Source organism: Mycteria americana, chromosome 6, assembly GCF_035582795.1.
Source record: "Mycteria americana isolate JAX WOST 10 ecotype Jacksonville Zoo and Gardens chromosome 6, USCA_MyAme_1.0, whole genome shotgun sequence".
Classification (NCBI taxonomy): Eukaryota; Metazoa; Chordata; class Aves; order Ciconiiformes; family Ciconiidae; genus Mycteria; species Mycteria americana.
Window position 1 is genome coordinate 51,491,159 of NC_134370.1, and position 20,092 is coordinate 51,511,250.

The window sequence follows — 20,092 nt, forward strand, 5'->3', positions numbered from 1 at the left end:
ATAGCCTTTAAAGTATTTTTCTGGTTCCATTCTTTCCTACAGTGTTACAACTCTGCTTGACAAAGTTATTGGCAGTCTTGAGTTCTTTATATGCCACTGTCATGAAAGATGCATCTGTTTTTCCATTAATGTCTGAAGTGATCTTTGTAACAGCTCTCTAGTCCATTCTGCTGCTTATCAGTACCATGTTGGCCACAGCATTATAACAACTACAGCTGAACAGTGAGCAGAAAAAAATCCTATCAATCCAATTAGAAACGCTGTCATTAAAACAACAGAAAATTGTAACATTACAAATAAGAGACTTGAACAACAAATACCCATTTGAATCTAGGTAATTCTGTAGATCCTAAGATAAGATAGTTGCAGCATTATATTCTAGAAAAAAATGTTGAGGCTTTTTCTCAGCAATACTGGTACACCTCAAGCTGAGTTTCAGTTTCTTATTGGCATTTTACGAGACTATTTAATGTTTCCAGCTCTGACCAGGAATATTTCATATTTTCCCATGATACATAATTTTTTACTTTGACTGGACAAAGACAAGCCTGATAACCTGCTACATTGCATAAGCATATTGTCCCAGTTCATTGAATATTGGCATTAAATTTTGATTTGTTCCTGAGTGAAATCCATGAAGCTGCTTTATATGTATAATGCTTTCTACAGTGTGTGTCTTCTCTATAACCCCAAAACCTTCTATTTCTTTGTGTTTTACCTGGATTCAGGTGTCATAACTCATCTGACTGTTCTAAGAGGTAATACAACTGACCCATAGACGAGAATATGTGTATCCAGAATCCGCTTATCCTGTTGGTCTGAATTTGTACTGACTTTGTAGGTACATAGGGAATACTGGAAAACCTATTCACCCTCAGAAGTCACCCTGTTCCCCAGGCTTTATTGACTGTAGGCACTTAAATCAGCGATGTTCATTTAAGTCAAAACTTTCAAATCTTTTCCAAGGGGAAGGGCAATGATAAGCAAGAATTAATTTTATCATCCAGGGAAGCTCCCTTCAGGTATTCAGTCAATCCAATCAAAGCCAGTGATCTACTTTTCTTTGTCACCAGCTCCTTTTTTATAGTAGAACTTGCTCTATGCTAGGAATGCGCTCTCTTGTTAGTGATGGTCATAGAAACTAAACTTCTGCAATAAAATAGTAATTGTTTTTTATGCTTCACAAGTAGAATAAAATCTAGGAAAAACATTTCTGATGGATGTTTAGAATTACTAACTGTTGATAAGTGACGTAGGTGTATTTTGGGGGAGGTGTTGAGTATTTTTTATTATTCAAGGTAAAATTGGTACTAAACAATCTCTCATACACTAGCAGCAATGTAATCAAACAAGTTGATTGGGTAGGAAATAAGGAATTAAGCTAATCAGAAATTTATATTATTTACTGGTGAATGTTTATAGAGAAACTATTATTTGTGTTTGAGAGAATGGAATAAAAAGTTTCCTATATGATGCCATTTAAGTTTTAAAGGAGACGAGCAGTTTCGGAAAGGATGTTAGTAATTACTGATAGGTTGCTTGAACACAGAAAACGCAAGAAAGACTTAATTCCCCTTTTCATTAGAGCTATTATCGCTTTTCTCCCAGCTTCATACATATTCATGCCTGCTTACAGGGTTCCTTTACACAGCTGAGCATGGGAATTGCTGTTAGTGAAAGTTAGACTCTACCTTCATGCTAAAATGTGGGACAGAAAATGGACTGCAGCAGCTCATCTACTCCTGGGCACCAAATTGTTGCAGGGGAAAATATTTCTTTAACCAATTAAAATGCTAGACTGGCTTTTCCGTAAATAGCATCTGAATCTTATTGGCCTTGGACATCATGCTTTATCTGAAGTACATTTCATGCTGGAAGCTGGGTTTTGCATTATGGGGTCTTAAAACCTGGAAAGCATGTAGGGAAAAGAAATTTAATATCATGTAGAGAAAATAATGAAAATATGTTTTCAGATTTGAAATAGACATGAAGTAGATGCTGCCTGGAATTGGGTATATTTCCATTGTAAACATGGAAAGGCATTTAAAGCCAAATGCGGTTAGATCCCCGTATAGTCCTATACTTCAGACAGAGTTTTTTGCTGACTTCAGTGGCAGTGCCATTAGGAACAGCATAACCTTCTTGGATTTTGCATGGCAAATGTCAGCTTCTCATCACAGGACCATGTAATATGCTAGAAAGAACACATTCTTCAGTTTGTACCTTTAGACTTTTACAGTTCATACTGCTGTGACACAAGGTACTTGAGATACTTTGCATGAAGTCCCAAAGTGCCTGAAGGGCCCTGCCACTCCTGTGCTCTTGCTGCCAAGCAGCGCTCAGGCATCTGTTCTTTCATTCGTTCATTTAAAGGAGCATGGACACTTCTCATAAAGCCATGCAGAAGTTTGCCTTTGCTGATGAGGTAAAATATAAGCTACTATACAATACAAAATAACAGAAGAACGATGAAGTTTTCAGATTAGATTTGCTGAACCTCTGTGACTACTTTGTATTACTATACCGGTGATGTAGAATGACTTGATTTAGGCTAGAAGTGGTGAGCAGACTGCTAATAGGTATCTCCGACCTTCATCAAAATGACAGGAATGAATCAATGTGCTATAAATTTGCTCATGATACCAATCTCTAATGAAAAAAAAAAAAAATCTAAGTGCTCCCAGTTGGTTGAGGGTTTTTTCAAGAAACTACAGCTGAATTGCTGCTGCTTTCTTTAGGGAAAATAAAGCTGAACAGGGTTATTTATTCTCACAGAAGCCTGTGGAAATTTTGCATATTTTAGGTAGCACAATGTACTAAGCCATTTCTGTTTCTTTAAGAATGGCAAGCTGTTATGTGCCGTCTCATCCATGCCTGTCTTCCACACCTCCCCCTTTCACAGCAGGGCCAGAAGTTGTTCTTTTTTTCCTTCCCACTCATCTTGGCTGGGCAAGGAGAGCTCCACCACCGCTGGCGCACATCATCCAAAGGCTGTCAGCTCCTCAGGGCCTCCTGCCTCTGCCCACTGTAAACCACTGACCCGAGTGAAAGGTTTACCCTTGCACTTCCAGGCCCTCGAACCCATCGGTGCTATTGATGAAGACCTAGAAAACAGTTCTGAATTTGTGTAATTATTCCAGGTAGAGAAGTCTTTCACCGTAATAGCTGCACTGGACAGGCCTTGCAGTTGTACGGGATAACGATGTCCTCCTCCCTTTACAGAAACACGCTACGGTAGTGTGTGTGTGTATATGCGTGACATCCCCAAGCTGAGGAGGTTGCAGAACTACCACTCTTTTTTTTAATCAATAACCAGGACATTGCTACTGTTTGCAGGAGAATGAAATAATTTGTAAACTAAATACTGAATTAAAGACTTAAACCAGCTCAGTTAAACAAGAACGGAAAGCTTTCCAGGGACGTGGCAGGCTAGGTTTGAAGCACGTTTTGGCTGCTACCAGTTTGTTAACCTCAACCAACGCGCTCCGCACCGCGGCGTTAGCCTCCCCACAGCGCCGCGGCCGACAGGTGGGGCCCGGGGCCCGCGGCCCGCGGCGGGGCCCCAGCCCGGCCCCGCGGCGGCCCCCACGGCCAGCCGGAAGGGGGGGGGAGGCGGGACGGTCGGCGTTTCCTCAGCCGGGTCGTTACGCCGAGGGAAGGCAACGCGGCGGTAGTGCAAGGAAAGGAAAGGAAAGCTTGAAGGAACGCGAAGGGAAAGGCCGTGCTTCGTCCCGTGTTGCTCGGGTAGCTGATTTCCTTTCGTCGCAGCTTTTCCAGCCCCTGGCCGGATCCCAGGGCTTCACCTGTTATTTGGTACAGGAATTGTAATAAAGCCTTGCCACAAATTCTATCCCTTCCGGTTTATAAGTGGTTTATGACAGACGCATTTTTTTTTATAGCAACAGAAAGCCTTGTTGGCAGCGTATTTTAATTATGCTCTGAAGCTAATCAAGGAAAGAGGAAAGCGTTTTGAACAGAGGCGGCTGAACAGCTAATCGTACATTTGAGTGTCTGTTTCCACGGGGGATGTGCAAGTGCTTAAGTGTTGCTGAACTCCCAGCACAGCAGCAATCTGTTAAGTGGCTATAAAGGGTGGGCTTTATTAGGAAGGGGGAGAGGAGGATACATACCACCCGGTGTTAGGCACCTGCTCTCTCTTTGCAGTCACCAGAGGGAGAGAGGCAACTGCCATCAGGATACTCTGAATCATCCTCTGGAAAAACCCTAGCTCTTTCACTTAACTGTAGAGGAAGCCTAAAGAGACTAAATGGAAATTAAGTACCTGAAGCAGGGTAGCTACTTTATTACACCACTGCGTGATGCTTGCTGTGGACTTAGTATACGTGAGGCTAATTGCCATATCTGAACTACTTTTGTGAACTGTTACTGGAGGTAATAAGGTTCCCACTAAAAAGCTCCATTTCCTTCCTTTTTCTCCCTTTTTAGAGTCAAATCTTTGGTATTAAAAACAGAGCTGTATATAATGGAACGAAGCTCACTTACTCTTTGGAAGCTACATGGTATGTAATGCATGATGTATATACTGTATTGCCTGGTCTGAACAGAGAACAGCTCTGTGGCGCACATTCTGCTTCCTGAAGGAGAGCATCCCAGTGTCTCCAATAGCCCCTCTGACTATGCTGCTGGAAAGTCTCATTAGCTGGGGAAAGCGCAAACCCTCTCTGGAAGCCTCTAAATTAGATTGGAGATTATTTGAACCACATCCACAGCAAGTAAATCCATTTAAGTAAACTGCAAAAGCACTGGCAACTGAAACGTTACTAGGACATTTGGGGTGTCCTGAACCTTTTTACAAAGCACTGCAGAAAGAATTTTCTCTGATTTGAATCACTGGAGGATTATTACAAAAGTGAAGCTTAACTGGTGTAAAACAAGCAGGAGAGAGGCAAGGCTCAGACCCAGAACATGGATGTTCCCAGCTAAATCTTTCAGCAGGTTCAAAATGTTCCCTGCCCCTGTAAGCCACTTGATTTGTTTTCTCTGAGCACATCTTGTCTATTTCAAGCACTCGGTAAACATGAACTTCAGCTCTTCAGCCGGGAAAGGAAAGACAGAAAATTACTGGTCTACTATCACTGTGTTACAGGCATGCAGCTTCAACCGAGTATTCAGCCAACCTGTTTGGCAGGCCTTCCTGGCTTTGCAGTTAAGATTCCTATTTGCAGCTTGCAGAATAATTACAGAGTTTGCAGAGGTCCGTTCAAGTTCTGCTGCATTGCAAAACTGTGGTGAGAAAGTTCATGGATCCCGCCTGGCTCTGTACCATGTCTGTTCTGCGTCACGCATGGCTGTGCTTTTGACATACTCCATTTCAAGGTGACTTGCCAAAGCATTTTCTGCCTTGTCTTTCTCCTCACTGCATCTGCATTCCTGTTTGTGGTGTTGCTCAGGATCAGTGATAGGACACTGGGTCAGGGCTCGGTTGTCTGATGTTCTTTGTGGATAATGAGGGGGGGACACACACATTCAGATGCAGAAAAGCAGCAAAGTTCTTTTCAAATGAGCTTGAAAAACCGCAATCCTCACTTCCTACTGCTCTAATGCTGGAAACCTGCCAGGATCTGGAGAAGAAAGAAGCACCGAGACAATTCAGCTTTTGTCCTGGGTTTGTTAGTTAATCTCGAAACGCCTCGGGACGCCTCTGTAAATAGATATTAATCAAAAAGAAACTGGAAGCAGGGGAAGGACGAGCGGCTGCTTGCTGTACGGGTGGCTTTGGCCACCCCTGCGAGCGCCGGGCCGGGCGAGGGCCGCCCCGTCCCGCCGCGCTCGCGGGTGGGCGCCAAGCGGCGGGCGCAGCTGCCGCCCCGTGGGGGCGTGGGGCCGGCACCGAAAGCGCTTTCCCGTGAAGGGCTCATTTTGGGAGGTCCCTCCCCGCTGCTCTAGACGCGTCCCCGCTGCTCAGCGCGGTGTCCGGCGAGGGGCAGCTGCGGCGGGGTACTCCTCCTCCTCCTCCTCCTCCTCCTCCTCCTCCTCCTCCTCCTCCTCTCTCCTCCGCCTGAGAGCCGGCGGGGGGGGGCAGGGTGCGGGAGGCGCGGCCCCGGCCCGGCAGCCCCCTCCCTGCGCCGGCGACGCGGGTGGGAGGTGCCCGGCGCCGCTAGAAAAGGGCCGGCTCGGCGCGGGGGGCCGGCCTGCGGCCGCCGAGGGTGCCTCAAGCGGGTTAGCGGCGAGCGAGGGCGGGCTGCCTGCCGCAAAGAACAAGCGGCTTGCACTTGACAAGGTACGTCTCTGCTAAGGGAGAAGTACGGTGGGGTTTATCCGAAAGGGACGTTTTCCCCTGGTAGCGACTCAATATTGTGTTATCTCTTTAGTGGTTTAGTTCTGTTCTTGTGGCAAAATCCGGTCGACTTCGCTAAAGATAGTGTGCTGGGCAGAGGCTGTCTTGAATCTGTGGATTGACTGGGTTTGTGCCGGTCGTGCCTTGAATAGCATCCTCTGTGCCTTGCTCAGCTGCAGTGTGTCCAAGAAGGTTGTTCATGCATCTCTGTGTGTCTGCAGGTGGATTTGTACTTCAAGCTTTTCCTCTTTGAGGACCTCCTGCCCAGCTACAGTGATGTGGTTCTTGGAAAAGATCAGAGCATCACATGAAAATGGAAACCTCCCTAGCTCCTCCTTCCTGGGACTGCCACCTGGCCAAAATCTGCCTGAAAAAGCCCGACTGGGGGCTGCTGCTTTTCCTAATGTGCTCACCCCTGACAGAATCCCTGAATTCTGCATTCCTCCCAGGCTGACCAGCTCTGGCCCTGTTAAGGGCACTGGCTCCCACCAGGACCACAGTTCAGAGGATGCAGATCTTAATTCTTCTGACTACAGCCCCAGCTCGTCTTTGCCACATCTCATTCAGGTGGAAAGTGCTGAAGAGATCCCAGCCCTGGAGGAAGAAAGCACCAACTCGGACCCACAGTCCCAAGCAGCGCTCTCCCTGCCTCACTTTCCCAGAGCCCCCACTTCCTATGGCTTCTGCACTTTGCTGGAGAGTCCCCACACCAGGAGAAAGGAGTCCATCTTCCATGGTGACCCACGTGGTGCTCTGCCCAGCCTGATGCTGTCTCGATCCAGAGCGAACACATTCAGTGGCAAAGGGAGTATGTCTAACCCCATTGCTATCAGCTTTGCTTCTGTGAGGCTGCCTCCCAAGCATCTCTCTCTGCACAGGCAAGGCACCTGTGACAGCGATACTGCCTCCTCCAGCGATTCCTCTCCTTTCAGTTCTCCGCTTCTCAGCAGGTCACCTCCCAGATCCTGCTCCCTGATCAAAACACAAAGTCAGGAGGGATTGCTCTGCCGAGCGCTGAAAGCCAAGAACAAATCCAGCATGGCCAGGAACAATTCTCTCTCTACAGAGGAGAGCAGCTCCACTGATAACAGCCCCAGTGCCATCAGGCGGGCCTCAGAGGGGCTGCTTGCCACGCAGAGCTTTAGCATGTCCTGTTCTCCCATCTTTCCCCTGGACCTGACCTGCAGCCGGGAGAGACTAGTGGGAGAGAGCACTGTGGTAATGGACAAGGGAGGCATGTTGAGGCTATCGGCTGAATACTGCTCAGAAAATGAAAGGCTGCGGATCCGCCTGATCAGTGCAGAGGGTTTATATGATGACTCTGTAGAGCCCAAAAACATAAACTGCTGTATCACCTTCTCCCTGCTGCCAGGGAAAACACAGAAACAGAGGAGCACTGTTATAAAGAGAAGCAGAAATCCCATCTTCAATGAGGACTTCTTTTTTGATGGCATTGCGGAAGAAGAGCTTTATAGCCTCTCTGTAAGGATGAAAGCAATGAATAAAGGGTGCAGTATGAAACGCGATTACACCTTAGGAGAACGGGAATTGTCTTTAATGAGTATGTTGTCAGTGTAATACTTCAAACGTGCAAACAGACTAATTTTGTCTTCTAAAAGTTTTCTACTAAATAAAGTTTTGGGTTTACTTTCTTTTCTTTTTTTTTTTAAGAATACTTTAAAGCACTGTGTTGCTTGGTATTTACTCTCATGCTGTTGTGCCTTATTTTGCTGCTTAATGCTTCAAACTGTGTAAGGTATTTGCTGTTAAATTAAAAGGTAGCCGTGGAGCAGACCTGCCTGTAGAGTAGGAGAGGAGGGCAGAAGGGCTAGTTTGCCTTTAGGATAAGGGATTAGGCAGTTACGAAGTCAAAGTTGTTCTTGTTTATGGCTTTCAGGGTGTGGAAGGGTTGTTTTTCACTCACTCTGGTCCCTAAGCAGGTACACAGCATGGGCACACAATAGGCACTGAACTCTGTTGCATCTCCCAGGTACTACGTCAGTTAAATAGACCATTTTGACAGCACTCATGTTTACAGAAATGAACGTTTTAATGCGTCCTGTGTTCCTGGAGGGGGAGAGAGCGCTATATACTTTGTTTGGGAATCAGCCCTTCTCCTACAACAGGGGTGGAGGATTTGGACTCCCAAAGCAGGTGTAAGCTTGTGTTGAGGATAACAAGATAAGCTTCTGAGCAGCAGCTAAAAACTACTGCAGGCAGCGCTCTCTTTCTCTCCATAGACCTATACTATCAACACCGAACAGTGAGGTGACTCCTGCCTGGGGTCACTATGGAGCTGGTGATTGCTGTAGCACAGTTAGCATCTTAATTTACCTTTGCTTTCCATGGCTCATTTCACAGCTGTCAGGATGAAGTTGCCAGGTAATTGTGTTTTGGTCAGGAATGTACCCTGGAGCTATAACCCTCAGCAATTCAGTTATTGCATCCTTTCTGAAACTGAAGCAGATAGGGTAAGATGTTGATACAGCAAGGGCGAAGTATAGTTTGGGATCTCTGGGTTGAATTCCTGCTTCAGCTAATGACTTGCTGCCTAGCTTGTTGAAGTAATTGTGATAAAATTAGGATAGTCTTTCTCTGTCCTGTACCAGCAAACAGTGAGTGGCTGAGGCACTTGCTTTAACACCATGAGAAATGCAAAGGTGCAGAGCTCCTGCATGCTTGAGGTCACCTTCCCTTTTTCTTTTCTTTTTTTTTTTTTTGTCTTCTGAGGTGGACTGGGGGCTAGGTAAAATAGGTAAGCTCGTAGAAACTGCAGCTGTACAAGTGGGAGGAGGCAGAAACTCTGTCTTGAAAGTCCAGGCCTGTTGCTGCCTCCCTTGATTAAGTTGCAGGCTTCATTATGTGAAGGTAGATAAGCCTTTTAATGGAGGAGCAATCCACACAGGCGTGGGGCACAGAAAAGGAAGGTTTTCTTCTGTATTCCCTGTGAGGCTGCAGAAACAGGGTCTTGCTTGTGCCAAATCCACAGTTTAAAAGCTCTTTCAAAAAGATTTCTAGCAGATGCTCCCCCTGCCCTATTCTGGCAAGGGTATAACTGCCTGCAAATCATGGGACTGTTCATGGGAGGTTCTGGTATTGCTTTGCCACTGAATCATTTGATTCTATTTCAGACTTAGGTACCCCAGGAATGATTTTTTTCCTTCTGATAGCAGAAAAAGCCCAAAGGATGTTAGATGTGACCGAGTGCTCAGAAATGCCCACTGCTAATCCTTGATCCAGCTCATGTGAGATGCTTCGGAAAACAGAATCCTCGTACAAAGGACAACTTGCTAGGAGAATGGCTGGGTATATTCCCAGAAGCTGATTAAAATAAAATGGAATAATAATCCCTTTGTGCTAAAGGAAAGAATTACATGTACTGACACAATGCGCAGCTGGAGGTGATGCATGGATATTTGTATCCTTGAATCTGGGCAAACTGACTATAAGGGAAAACCTAAAGGAAGTGGGGAGAAGTGAAATTAAAAAATGTGACTGCAAGGAAGAATCAATAATGCTGCAAAACTTTAAGCCTATTTAATTGGTTATCGTATGGGGTCTCCCAAAGGAAGGCAGAGGCTCTCTCTTCAGGCTCATCACTCATCCACCATCACATTTTTAGTTATTGGGACTTAAGGTTTCTTCACAGGCATATCCACATGGAGAAAGAAGCTGAGATAATGCAGAAGAGAACAGTTACATGTGTCAGAGGATCACATACAGTCACACTACAGTGGGTACCTAACTGCCCTGTGATATGCGCCGTGCCAGTGCTGTAGTGCAGGGACACAGTGACGGAACGGTTGAGGTGGGACGGGGCCTCTGGAGACTGTATCACCTGACTCCTGCTGAAAGCAGGGTCAGCTCCAGCAGGCTGCCCAGGACCATGTCCGGTTGGGTTTAGAGTGTCTCCAAGGTCGGAGACTCCACAATCTGCTTGTGAACCCCACTCCAGTGTTTTACCACCCTAACAGTAAAAAAGTTTTTCTTTCTGCGTAAGCGGAATTTTCTGTATTTCAGTTTGCGCTTCTTTCCTCTTGTCCTGTCACTGGATACCCCTGAGAAGAGCCTGGCTCTATCCTCTTCACTTCCTCCCATCAGATATTCATACGCATCAATGAGATCTTCCCTGAGCCTTCTCTTCTGCAGGCTAATGGGCATAGTGTAGTTACTGGCATAAAAGAGAAGTGCTTGTAAATTCTCATCCTTCATCAGGCAGGGAAGGAGTTAAGCCCTTGGAGAAAGTCCTCCCTTCCTGTCACAGGAAAATAAGTTTCCAGCTGGGCTCATCTAGTCAGGTATTTAAAGAGGTGAAGGTGCATCTTTGGTTGGTTGAAAGAAAACTGAGCTGGTTTTAAAACTCTTTAAACAATGACTTGTTTCTGAGAAAGCCTCCATACACAAGTTTGATGATAGGCCTGCATGCTAGAGGGTGACTTGCTCCTTCAGCTGAAAGCAGCAGCAGATTTGCAGACCTGATTCAAAGGCAGAGTTTAAGCCTGGGAAGGACAGCTGCGCTTGCCCGTGTTTCTCTGGTAACTAATCTAACTTCAGGTTTTTCTTGATAATTTTCTTCTTTAATATAAGATCTTTGAATTAAGTACCTATCCAGCTACGTTAGTCAGTCTCAGGACTAAGTACGACTGTAACACTAGATGGAAAACAGTTCTGGTGCCCCCGCCTCCCCCATTTTAGTGTGTCTTTTTACATTTTGATCCCTTTTGAGCTTTGGGGTGTTGCTTATCAGACTGTTGTTCTGATTAGCAATGCAAAGCCATAATACAATTTGAACGCTTCAATTTGCTTGAGTATGAGAGGGAGCAGGACTTGTTTTCTTGTGCTCTTAGAGGTCAACTAAGCTGTAAGCGAACTCCTACAATACTGCCTATGCTGCAGCTGCTTTCCGAAAGCGTCAGCCTTATTGGGGCTATTACGTAAAACACCTGTATAAGCAAACAAAAAGGCAACTGGATACTTCAGCCTGGAAAAACTCATGATGCCTTAATGCTTAAATGAGAGTAAACAGCAAGAAGAAAATCCACCTTCTGGCATTAGCAAACAGCTACTCACAGTTAAGAAACACTCTCTTCAGAAGTTTTCTGAACTTCTAAAATACCATGAAAATACAGTAGCATAAATGACTCTCAAGCAAAACTCCTGTTTTGGGGTAGTCTGATCAGCTGTGTTCAGTGGTGCTCACTGGTTGGAAGATAACTTCTTAATTTCATTTTTAAAAAAAACATGGCAATTGTTTGAGGAAAACAAGGTCTTTCTGCCAAGATCCTGGACTCACATTTGCTAAGCAAATATGATTCGTTTCAGCTGCACTGGAAGTACTACTAGTGCTGGCTTTTCAAACCCAGTTATTTTAAGCATGCCGCTTCAATTCTGGACAAATATTACTCTAAAGCAAGTCTTGTTTTTCTTTCCAGATAACCACGCAGGTTGTATTCGAATACAGTTTGTGGTGCAATGTACTGAAGTGTGGTAGGGTAAAATGCAATTCCTATAACTGTGCTGCTTTTCAGATAAAGTTCAGGAATAATACCAAGGGAAGCAACTATCCATGACCTAAAAAGCCTAACAGGACAGACATGTAGACTGGGGATTAGGCAGCACAGTGCCTGCAGTATCAAATTCCATTTATTGCACCACTTGTTCTAAGCTGCTCCCATTTCTCAGACTGGCTCTGGAGAGGCACTGCTGAAAATGGCACCTACGCTGCCTCCAAGTGCCTCCTCTGAGAGGGCTCTTTGAGGAGGCTGGTACTTCTGTTTCTGTGGCTTGGCTTTTCAGTCAGCCATAGTGACTGTGGTGAAAGACTGAACATATGATGGGGCCTAATGGGCAAAAATTCTTCTAGTTTTTAGTCTAACTATTAATTGCTGTGGGTAACTTTTGGTTTCCTCAGAGAACTGAGGAAAGAACAGCTAGATGAACGTATAAATCTGTGAAAAGCCTATCTTTGTGTTGCCAAGCTACTTCCCAAAGGCTGGGGAAGTTGTCCTGGAGAAATCTGTGTAAATGGGATTGCTCAGTGTAAGGACCTCTCTGCAGGACTGCTGGGGAGGGCATGCCACAGGCCCTGTGCTTGCTGGGCTGTCCCCATGCTCTCCAGTGACTGCTGCCTGCTTTAGAGATGGGCAGTTGTCCTGCATCTAGGTTAGAGATCTTCTAGCTTGCATAGGTGGCTGAATTGTTGGGCATGATATTTGGCCAAGGTAGGAAAGGTAATGAGTCACATCTATTGATAGCTTTTTGCAGCAGGATGTTTGATTAAACCAAACAGTAGCCTTACGCTCTCAAAATGAATGGCATAATTAGATGCTATCTGGTTTCCATTACCATGTGCCCTGAACAAAAAAATGCATGTAAGATTAATGTGCATATTTAAATGAGATGGCATTTCAATACAGACTTAATGCTGATGACTGTCACTGAAATGTACTCTAATATCATTATTAATAGTGTCTTAGAAGAAAAGACTAAAATTATGCTGAACAATCTGTCCTCATAGTGGAGGTAAAATGAAATTTAATGTTGCAGAGTGTTCGTGAACTAACCTACTTTGCGTCAAGGTGATTGATATAAAACACAGGTGGCAGGAGGGGACAGAGCCGCAGGCGCCCCAAACCGGACCTCAGCCTGGTCTGTGCACAGCGTCCTGCTGCCTGCAGAGTGGGGAAAAGGGGCTACGTTATCCTTTGTGCATCAGCCCGTTGTGCCTCCATCAGGATTGCTAAGCAAGTCATGTATTTTATGCTGCTGGTTCTTTGCATTTAAGGGATCCTTACGAGAGGAGAAGAGCTTCCAATAGTTTTTTGTTCCTGTCAGGAACAGAAATGGCTACGGCCCAGGTTGCTGGTGGTATATAGCAATTGGGGTGAGGTGTCGGGAATTGAGCACAGTCCCAGAGATGAGAGGAAGGGTTCAACAAACAGGACTGAAAAGAATTAACAGCCTCTTTTGCCTAGATACCACCACAGGTGACCAGACAGCTGTCTTCTGATTTTGTTATTCCTTCTGCTATTACTTGTCTATTTCTGGCTATAAATGTTCTAACGCTGCAAAATTAGCTATCCTGAGTGGTGCAGTGAGAATGTGACCTTGTCAAACATTGCATGTACTAGACAGGAAAGCACTGAACAAGATTTTCCAGCTTGCTTCCTTTCTGTTAAATCTTAATGATTTTTCTACTTGCATTTCTCAGCCTCTTCAGTGCCAAATCAGGAAGCATTTGAAGGAGTACAAGCTGAGAGAGAAAGTTGACTGAAAAACCTTAGAGTTGCTTCATTTTAGTGAGAGGGCCAGCCAAAGTTCTGGGTCTTCATTACATTGCTGTGTTGAAGAGGCACATACAGGGAAGCCAGTCACAGCCCATCTGTTTAGACTGTTGCTGTAAAGTACAGGAGGTCACGCAAGTTTAGTTTTCCAATGCTTGCATCCCTATGTGCTGCGGATTTCATATGGCTATGTCTCACCGTGTTCCTCAGTTGCCTGTAAGGAAGAGGTCTTCCCTGCCTTGACATAACAGGTGAGAAAGAGATTGAGAAAAGCACTCAGGTAAGAGGCTTGATATTAAAGGTGCTCATTTTCTCACGTGCAGAGGCAAAGCACGAGGTAGCTTAGAATGGCACTGCATGAATTCTCATGATTATTTCTATCATCCCTTTATGAAAGTGTACAGTTACAGAAGCTGAAACCATTTAAGTTCAATCTTTGCTCTGTTTTTGGTGGTGGGTTTTTTTTTTTGTCAAACCTTCCTGTGCTAACCATTAGCTGTTTCCAGTGAGCAATAAACCTGAACTTACCATACCAGTAAATATAACAGCAGTAACAGATGCTATCTTGAAATGCCAGAGCCAACTTAAGTTTGTCTGACGTTTCTCTGGTTTCACCAGATTATTTAATTTATGTAATTGTGATTCCAGAAGATACCCTGGTTGTAAGCATATGTTACTTGACCCCTTCTGGCAGCCCAGTGCCCATAGCAGAGCTGTACCTGCCAAAATTGCCTTCTGCTGAGATAGCAGCGTTAAATTTTGCAGAAGGAGCTGGGCACCGGGCACAGCTGGCTTTTGCAGTGCTGGATGCCAGAGCTACAGCTGAGCTGGAGGCCCCAGCACTGCTCCTGCCTGTACTTAAACAGCGTGACAAAGCTTTGGTGTTAAAGACAGGCTCAGCACCACCTGCTGCCCTGCCTGCAGGGACTGCTGTGCTGAGGCTGAGACCAAACCCTGGACTGAAGTCGTGAAGGGGGGCGGGGGGGAAATCACCTGGTAAAGCTTGTTAAAGGCAAATGGCTCATGCTGAGTGTTGGCAAAAGCCATGTCACCAATGATGAAAAAGTGACTGTGGTAAATGCTGACTTTCACACCCCTAATTAGCTTGCTGTCAAAGCTGATTCAAGCCAGTAATTCAGCTGTGCAGTCTTGGATCAGTTGGTCCGTGGGGGAAGGAGGAGAGTCAAGGCTCCACAGATGACTTTTAATGGATAAGAAAAGTTGTCTCAAATCATAGCTGAGGCTTTTCAGAGGTGCAATCTAAGCTTGGTTAGCCCAGCTCTGTACTTGATATTCACTGCCTCAGATCTTGAAACAGCTAAACAGGCTTTGAGTTTATCCTTTGCGGAGAGTGGGGCAGGGAGAGATCTGAATAGGCAGAAAGCACAAACCAGCTATGTGCATGGCGATACACCCTGCCCCTCAGTGGGCTGTAGCCTCAAATCCATGGTGATAATACTTGGTCAGTGTCAAATGGTCTCTTGGCTTATTGCTCTGGGTAAGGAGAGCTGCTTTACGTGAGTAGCTCAGCAGTGCAAGATCGCCTCATTTGATGCCATAAGTGAGTGGTCCTTGGGACTCACACCCCTTGTCTGCTCTCAGGGCATAGGGCTGGTAGAAGTGAATGCCACCTCCAGCAGGGAGTGTCCCTTTCTGAGGGGCTCAGAAGGTGCCACCTGCGAGATTTGTGTCCCGAATTTTCCCAAACACAAGACCTGACTAACCTTGCTCTCAAAACAAGGTTAGAGCAAAATATAAGCTGGCCGCGAGGTGCATTTACAGGGCTCTGATATACTGCAAGTTTGCCCAGTGGCTGTGTTTGTCCTGTTTGTATCTGTCAAATGATGTGATTTCCTGAACTAGTGTGAATTATGTAACTGACTTTTTGAAAATAATTTTCTTTAACAGTACAGGTCAAAGTCTGGCTAAGGTTAGAAACATTGTTAGGAAACGGCATTAATTTATGAGAAGCTGCAAGCGGAGGGGTTACTGGTATATACACCAGAACTTAAATCGGGCTTCCTAATTACCAAGTTTCCAGGTAAACACCTCTTTCCTCTCCCCTTGCCCAGAGGTAACCAGTCGCCTTGTACCTATGAAAGAGCTGTGGAGCAATAGGTGATCTTGTTGTCAACCAAGACAACAAAGCACTTGGCACATCTAGGGGTAAGTGTTGTTTGTCTGCCATGTGTGCTCCATCGGTGATGGAGGATGGCTGGGTTGGGAATGGAGGCGTTGTCAAGTGGGGTGCTGGTAAGGAGAATATCCAAGTAGGTGCAACTGGCTCCAGAAACATCTCCTCAGATAGGGTGATTATCCCTGTGCCCTGACAGAGTGTCAAGGTTTAGCCCCAGCCAGCAACTAAGCACCACGCAGCCACTCGCTCACTCCCCCCCGGTGGGATGGGGGAGAGAATCGGAAGAGCAAAAGTAAGACAACCCGTGGGTTGAGATAAGAACAGTTTAATAAGTAAAGCAAAAACTGCGCACGCAAGCAAAGCAAAGCAAGGAATTCCTTCACTCCTTCCCATGGGCAGGCAGGTGTTCAGCCATCTCCAGGAAAGCAGGGCTCCATCACGCGTAATGGTTACTTGGGAAGACAAACGCCATCACTCAGAATGCCCCCGCTTCCTCCTTCTTCCCCAGCTTTATATACTGAGCATGGTGTCATATGGTATGGAATAGCCCTTTGGTCAGTTTGGATCAGCTGTCCTGGCTGTGTCCCCTCCCAGCTGCTTCTGCACCTGGCAGAGCATGGGAAGCTGAAAAGTCCTTGACTAGTGCAGCAACAACTAAAACATCCCTGTATTATCAACACTGTTTTCAGCACAAATCCAAAACGTAGCCCCATACCAGCCACTATAAAGAAAATTAATTCTATCATCTCAACTGAAACCAGGACACAGAGGATGCAGTGCACCTGAGAAATCATTTTGCATTTTTATTTTTAAGATAAAACTTCTGATTTATTTTCAGAAAAGTTCCTAAACTATTCTACAGCTTTGTTGCTTATTAACCCAGCTGCCTTTGTAGCAGGATACGTGCTGGGGTATGTACTTCCTCCAGAGGAATCTGAAACAAAACCATTAGTATGAAAAAGTTGGTAAAATTGAGAGCTATTCCTAACCCACTGGGAGCACTGGACATTATCCAAGTCTGCATAAAACTTAAGCACAAATCTAATTCAATAGAGAATTTCCTAAGACTTGTCCTAAGTATTTCTATTGGAAAGGAACGGGCATTGGAAAGGAAATGCAGGCGAAGAGGTACATGAAGCATCTGGAATATTTCTGTATTGTTCTAAAAATGCACATGGCTTCCTTTAGCCATCTGCTTTAAAGATACCTTCCTAGGAATGAATGAGTTAAGGTTGCCTCAGGGATGGGACTGGATGGAAGTTATGGGACAACAGACACATCCACCTGGCAGGAATGATTTGTCACCCTTGGAAGTTACTACATGGGCACAGAGGAGATGAGGCTTTAATGTTGAAGGGCCCATGGGAGCAGAACACTTGAGAATTGCATGAATATGAAGGGAAACAAAGGGATATTTAATCTGTGGGACCTTTTTAAAGGTCAAAATGCAGCATACTCTCAGGGAAGTTACCGGAAGAAAAACTGATAAAGTAGAAAACCAAAATGTGGGACTAGGAATATCGGTATGGAGCTAATCTGCTCCACTTCTTTATATTTCCACTCAGTGTGTTGTAAACAAATACTGCTTGAAGACTGGGTACCACTGATAGTTCACTTTTTCTTGATAAGAACTCTTTTCTAGAGAAAAATGTCCTTGTTATGGCATTGGCCCATGACTTTTTGTCAACTTCAGAATCACAGAATAGTTGAGGCTGGCAGGGACTGAGAGATCACCTAGTCCAACCCCTTGCTCAAAGCAGGGTCAGCTACAGCAGGTTACTCAGGACCATGTCCAGTTGAATTTTGAGTATCTCCAAAGGATGGAGATTCTACAACCTCTCTGGGCAACCTGTCCTAGTGCTTGACCACCCTCAGAGTAAAAAAGTTGCGGGGTTTTTCTCCTCTTCCTCTTCTTGTTCGTCTTATGTTCAAGTATCTGTGGTCTGATCCTGCTTACATTACATGCAAAGGGAATCTCAGAAGAATGTTGTAAGTGCCAAGTTAAAAACTTTTCATACCCATGCGAGATGTAATATCATCAGTATAAAAAGCAAATATTGGAAAACTAAGTGAGACTTAAAGCCTGAAAAGCTGAAAGCCTTACACATTTATAAGAAATATTGCAATATTAAAGCCTCCCCTTCCATTGTTCACCTGTAATGCAGAACTTGATGTTTACAACTGAAATCCAAAATTAGTAAAATGTGGCCCATCAGAGGAGCGCAAGGCAACTAATGGTCTTGTTTCTTATTGAAAACAGGCATCTTCCAACAATAGGGAACTAGAAAGTCTATAGACAAAAAGTACACAAATGGAGTACAGCAGAGAGATGAATCAGACTGGTGTATTAAACACTAATAAAAATAATTGCTGATGTTTGTTTGCATTCTATACGGATAAGTCAGCAAAGATCTTGAGCTATTTGGACCGTGGATTGCAGAGAGTTAAAATATTCAAAGCTGTGAGGGCAGGTGTTTCCACGGATTAGCTGAAATGGATAATAAAAATAAATGTCACTGAGAAGCTCCAAGACTCAGTGCATCTGTAGTGCTAGTATGGAGCATGATGGGATGCAAGTTGCTCCAAGTTGTGAACCTCTGATAGGCGTAAATATTTAGTATGTGTGATGCCAGATGCAGGAAGACTTAGGATCAGTTTCCTATGGAAAGAAAAGATCTATGCGCCTGGAGATTAAGGGTGGGGTGCAGAATTGGAATCAAACCTTGTTAGGAACTAATTTGTTTGCAGCCAGTAGGGACAAAATACCTTAATGAGAAAGGTCTTAAACCAGACCCCCCCCACCCCCCCCACCCCCCCCCCAAAAAAAAAAAAAAAAGCGGCAGTGTAGTATATTTATTACTAGATACTCAAATACTCTTTGTTACCTGTGAGGAAAGTAAGGCCCTGATCATCGAGATATATGCCTGGAAGGATTTTAACTGTTTGGGCTTTTGTGTCTAAGCTTAAAATAGTAAGTGTCTGAAAGCTATCAGTGATAATTGGTGTGCATAGTATCTGCGGCTGGTCAGCAGTTGCCTTCTTGGGGTGATTTGCCTAGTTTTGACAAACCCTTAAACTGAACTGATGGATGTAAGTAGCAATTCATCTGGCACTTGAATTGAGTAAGTTTTATTATTCAGACTGCTAAAGCTGAATAGGTAATATATTTGTGCTGGGCTCTGGTAGTTTCTGACAGTGGCCAGTGGGAGTTCTGCTTTCTGTAACTGCCTTGTTTTACTTGTAACCAAGGAGCAACCTGCCCATGTGGGGAGCTTCAGGCAGCTGTAACTGTGAATGCCACCACAGCAAATGTGCAAATTCTTGGCAAGCGTTTTTTAATAACTTTGTGCTGTTTAACTGCATGCTGTATTCCCCTCTGGGGCAGATGACACGACTGGCTCAGGCACAGCACGGGTATGAGTATAACCCTTTTGACAAGCTGTAGGAGGGGATGTTCCCTGCCTCAGACACACGAGCAACATTCAATTTAGGGTAGTAGCTATACAAAACCAGCTGCCCGTGTGACTGTTATTCCTCACCTGTACCAGTCAAATTACTTAGTAGCTTTCCTAACAGTGAAAATAAATGGACTGATACATTGCTTAATGGAAATCCTCCCTACGTAATGCTTGATCTGCTAAATAAGATACTGTTATCTATGGCCTCCCCTCTTCCTGAATTGCAAATGAGGCCTAGAGGGGAAACAGTGCAGGAAGCTAAAGACAGAAACAGTCCAAGAAGCCACACTTTGCTCTCATGCATAAGGTTTCCCACAAAAATCTTAATGGAAGGTGGATTGTCCTGTCTGTGTCTAATCTTAGAGCCCAGCTAGGGGAGCCCAAACTGTCTGCAGTTTCAGGGGGGAACTGCTCCAGAGAGGTGTTTCTGTTGATGGCAGAGGAGCCACGCAGCTGTCAATAAGCAACAGCTCACCCTGATGCTGGGGAAAGGAAGCCCAAACTGCACAGACTGCTGCTTCTTGTGCCTGTAAAGGGTACATAGTAAAGCGATCTAGCTGGAATACAGGCAATTTAAATCAAAGGGAGTCATTTGAGAAAATAACATCTGCATTGCTTATAATAACCCAATAAAGTGTCTCTTGAAGACACTTATGTGTGGGTTTTTTTGGCTCAGGTTTTACAGCCTGCAGACATTTGTCACTCAATTACTGCCTAGAGAGAGAGAGAAAGAAGTAAGTCTAATCCGATTCAGGCCATCTTTGTATTAGGTAGATAAATGCTGTCATTGGTTGTTAAATCAGTGTTGGAGGTGGCCCCAGCAGAAACCTTGAGAATGAGGGTACAGCTCCCTGCTCAGTCCTACCTGTCCCTTTCATGTCATCTTTGGGTGTTCTACATAAAAATGTTTCTTTTG

The 20,092-nt window shown here is 44.9% G+C and overlaps 1 protein-coding gene across 5 annotated transcripts; it reads left to right on the forward strand.

Moving 5' to 3' along the window:
- Positions 1-702: 702 nt before the first annotated feature.
- Positions 703-7,933, forward strand: LOC142411621 (C2 calcium-dependent domain-containing protein 4C-like). Of its 5 annotated transcripts, none has more exons than XM_075505800.1 (3): positions 703-758; positions 4,447-4,520; positions 6,520-7,933. In XM_075505800.1, the coding sequence occupies exon 3, from the start codon at positions 6,575-6,577 to the stop codon at positions 7,874-7,876; it is 1,302 nt and encodes a 433-aa protein (XP_075361915.1). In that variant the 5' UTR covers positions 703-758; positions 4,447-4,520; positions 6,520-6,574; the 3' UTR covers positions 7,877-7,933. The 5 variants fall into 5 exon arrangements, with proteins under 5 accessions (XP_075361915.1, XP_075361914.1, XP_075361913.1 ...); XM_075505799.1 differs by lacking the exon at positions 703-758 and adding an exon at positions 3,605-3,813; XM_075505798.1 differs by lacking the exon at positions 703-758 and adding an exon at positions 3,606-3,744.
- The last annotated feature ends 12,159 nt before the right edge of the window (positions 7,934-20,092 follow it).